Here is a 3,503-nt window from a genome sequence, read left to right as displayed (position 1 = left end):
AAGGATTTCATGTTTAATATTTATCCGAAGTTCTACCCTTGTGGTATATAAAAGTATGATATTCATATTTAACAAATCTCCTAAAATTTAAAATTTTATGCAAACATTTTACATTAAATCCACCAATATGGTTTATGTATCATCCATGGTGGCTTTTGTAACACATTTTCCTCCCAATTTTTATGCATGGAATTTCATACAATAGAATACCAAATATTTTTATATTAACATTTTTCTCCAGTTACAAATATTTCTTGTATTAAACTGAAGGATATAATTCAAACATGAAATTGATGACAATACACTTTACTTTGTAACTTATTTGCCATTACAAAATGAGGGATAAGTGTTAGAACTTCCACTATAAAGTTCTCTACAATAATTAACAAATTATTCCTATGTTAACAAAATACTATAAGAATTTATTTCTTACACATCATCATCTTAGAAATTAATCAGTGCTGCATTCTTGAAATATGAGACAAGAGACAGAGTTTGGTCAATTTCCTCACATACATTATGCCAAGCTTTTCCCTTGCACACCTGCTAATGTTTCACAAATCTCTCGTACATTTCCATTACTCATAACATATTCTGCATGGAGTTTCAAAAACAAACTCAAATATCCCTGGACAGCTTCAAAGTACATATTTCTATCCAGTGCAAATTTGATCATCTCCAAAAACTTGAGGAGGAGATCTTCTGATCCACCAATGTCTGGATCAAGGCTGCGAATTTCTACCTCGATTCCAGAAGGTCCCATTTCTATCAACATTTTCAGGGATTCGTGATACTCGGCTGCTTTCAATTTTCTCCCAAAGTCCGTTAACACTTCAAATGATCTTGCAACTTTCACCTTTGTTTTATCACTATCTGTCTTTTCTTCTGATGCAAATTTTAATTCAAGTCCTGGAACAGTTGGCAAAAAGAAAGGTGCAGCCTTTGGAATTTTCACTTCTGTTGGCTTGTTTTTCTTCTTGATGACATCCAAATTTAATAAATTCAACCATCTTGATGTAGGGAGTAATGCCAGTGTAACAAGTTCTTCAGATATTTGTTCAGGACTCTTATATTCTTCATCATCAATCTCTCCTTCTTTGGGCAGCTCTTCTAACTCTTCGCCTTCTTTAGGAGGTAAATGAGATGCATCCGCAGCTGTTGATGGCAAGCCCACAGTACAGGCCTCAAAGTCTTGCGGTAGCGGACGAAGAGACAAGTGATGATAACATCCCTGGTTAGACCAAAGATAAACTCCCAGCTGATCTGCATGGATGGTAGCTAAGAAATCACCAACTGGAGACATGGCCAGAGAAGTTGCTGGAATTGGCACTGAAAAACAATCCACACAAGCACTTGATGGAATGTCCCATGTCCTCACAGTCTTATCAAGTGATGAACTAATCAGCCATCTTGAATCATGACTGAATGAAACATCTGTCACTTGGTTCCTGTGTCCATATAATCTACGAACTACAGTCTGTGTATCTACATCCACGATGTGTATGCTCCAGTCTTCCATGGCAATGGCTAAGAGTCCAGAATCTCGCTGCAATACCATTCTTGTTATGCATTCTTCTAATGCTAGTTTATGGACTTCTTCACATGTACTTAACTTCCACCACTTTAACTCTCCATTTTCACCTCCAGATACCACAAACTTATTTAGTCCATCTGCCACAACATCTCTAACCCCATCTTCATGAGCAACAGGTGTGCCAAAGGTTCCTCTGTATATTCCAGACTGTATATTATATTTATCTAAATGACCAGAATCATAGCCAATTATTACAAAATTTCCACAAATGCTAAGTTCTACACATGTTCCAGTCACACGACGTATGGTCTTATCCCTAAAGCGTTCATGTAACAACTTGTGCTCTCCCATTCTCTGCTTGTCTATTGACCATGTTGTAACAATTGGTGTGCCACGGTGAACTGCTGCAAGACTGTCCCAGCTCTTTTCCCTTGTGGTTTCTGTTGTAAATTTAGTAATTGGGGGCATTTTCAAGGCTTCTGATGATGCCTTATTCCTCTTGGAAGCTTTGCGATTGTAGGAAGCCTGACCCAAATTACTACTCAACACATTATTCATCTTATGGAAAATTCTCATGCACGAATCCTCACCAGCAGTAATCACTTTGCCTCCAAAACTTCCATGAAATCTGATTGAAAGGGGTGGTGCTGAGTGACCATCCCTGAACTTGAGCAGTCTTCCTCCTCTATCTAGCATATCAAATATCCATATCTTGACAGTATTATCCCTTGAATTTGTGACCATCAAGGGCTCATTTGGAAAACATGCAATGCCAGCAACTGCACTGTCATGAGCATTGCGTACCTGTGAGGCCAGTTTTCTCTCTTGCAAGTCCCACTGTGCAATATGTCCCATTTCACTTCCCGTTATCATTACAGGAAATCCATCAGTTCGGAAGCTAATTCCTGTCACTCTGCCCCAGTCCTGCTTGAATTCAACAACAGTCTCATCAAATTTCAAATTGTGAAGAATGATCCTGCCGTTGGCTAACCCAATGCCTATAACATCCTGTGCTGGAGCCTGCTCCATCGTAACCACTTCTGAATCCCATCCTGCAAATGTGTACAGGAGCTTGCAGGTCTTCAGGTTCCACAGCTGCAACTGCCCTTGCTTACTGCCTAACAGGATCTTGTTGAGGTAAGTTGCAGGGTGAACTATCGCCGAAATCTCAAAGGACTTGCTCTGAAATTCCATATCCAGGTGGAGCGACTCATCCTTGATATCCCAAACACGCAAGTTATTCAGCCTGTCAACGGATATCAACAGGGGACCGAATGGCAGCATGAGATGAACGTCAGCTTTGTGGCCGACATACTTATGCTTGATCTCCGTGCCACGACGCCAGGCATATATCACCTTGTCACAAGACGTGTAGATGTGGTAGGCATCGGCACTGAGAGCCACAATGGGGCTTGGGTGAGGGTTACTTACAGTCAGTAGTATGAGCTTGTTCCCACTGTACGTGTGGAAGGAATTCCCCACGGCCGTCACGATCAGATTCTCCTTTCTCCTCTCTATATAACGAATCGCCAGAGGAATCCCATTGCTCACCAGGCCCAGGGCTCTGTAGGGCGTGAATATTTTACTTCCTTCTGACATTCTGGGTGATAATGCGGGTAATATGTCACATGAAGGAAGGCTGAGGAGGGAGGCGGCTGGAAACACGTGCGATCCCGGGGTTTGTTTACAAGGCCGCGTTCGAATCCTTGCATGCGGATTCGCGCGGATGGGAGCCAGACGCGGATTAGAGTTACAAAAACGGAGATAATCGTGATTTATGATTCATAATGTGGTATGCAGTAGTTTATTTTGGCCTAGCTCTAATGTTATAGTCTAGTATCAGTTTTTTTTATTCTTAATTTCCATCTGGTCTGCCCGAATTTACCCAAAAGGGAAGATTATGAAACGAGGCATCTGCCTGTCCATATGGCGATTGGACTCTTTGTATACGAATACACCCACCACCACC

The 3,503-nt window shown here is 41.1% G+C and overlaps 1 protein-coding gene across 1 annotated transcript; it reads right to left on the bottom strand.

The window, feature by feature from the left end:
- Positions 1–290: 290 nt before the first annotated feature.
- Positions 291–3,239, bottom strand: LOC119589270 (WD repeat-containing protein 36-like). Its single transcript, XM_037937888.1, has one exon. The coding sequence runs from the start codon at positions 3,131–3,133 to the stop codon at positions 518–520; it is 2,616 nt and encodes an 871-aa protein (XP_037793816.1). The 5' UTR covers positions 3,134–3,239; the 3' UTR covers positions 291–517.
- Positions 3,240–3,503: the final 264 nt, after the last annotated feature.

The sequence above is a fragment of the Penaeus monodon genome, chromosome 25 (assembly GCF_015228065.2).
Source record: "Penaeus monodon isolate SGIC_2016 chromosome 25, NSTDA_Pmon_1, whole genome shotgun sequence".
In the NCBI taxonomy this organism is placed as follows: Eukaryota; Metazoa; Arthropoda; class Malacostraca; order Decapoda; family Penaeidae; genus Penaeus; species Penaeus monodon.
Note: the sequence above shows the minus strand (reverse complement) of the source record. Positions and strands in the feature narration are given on the sequence as shown.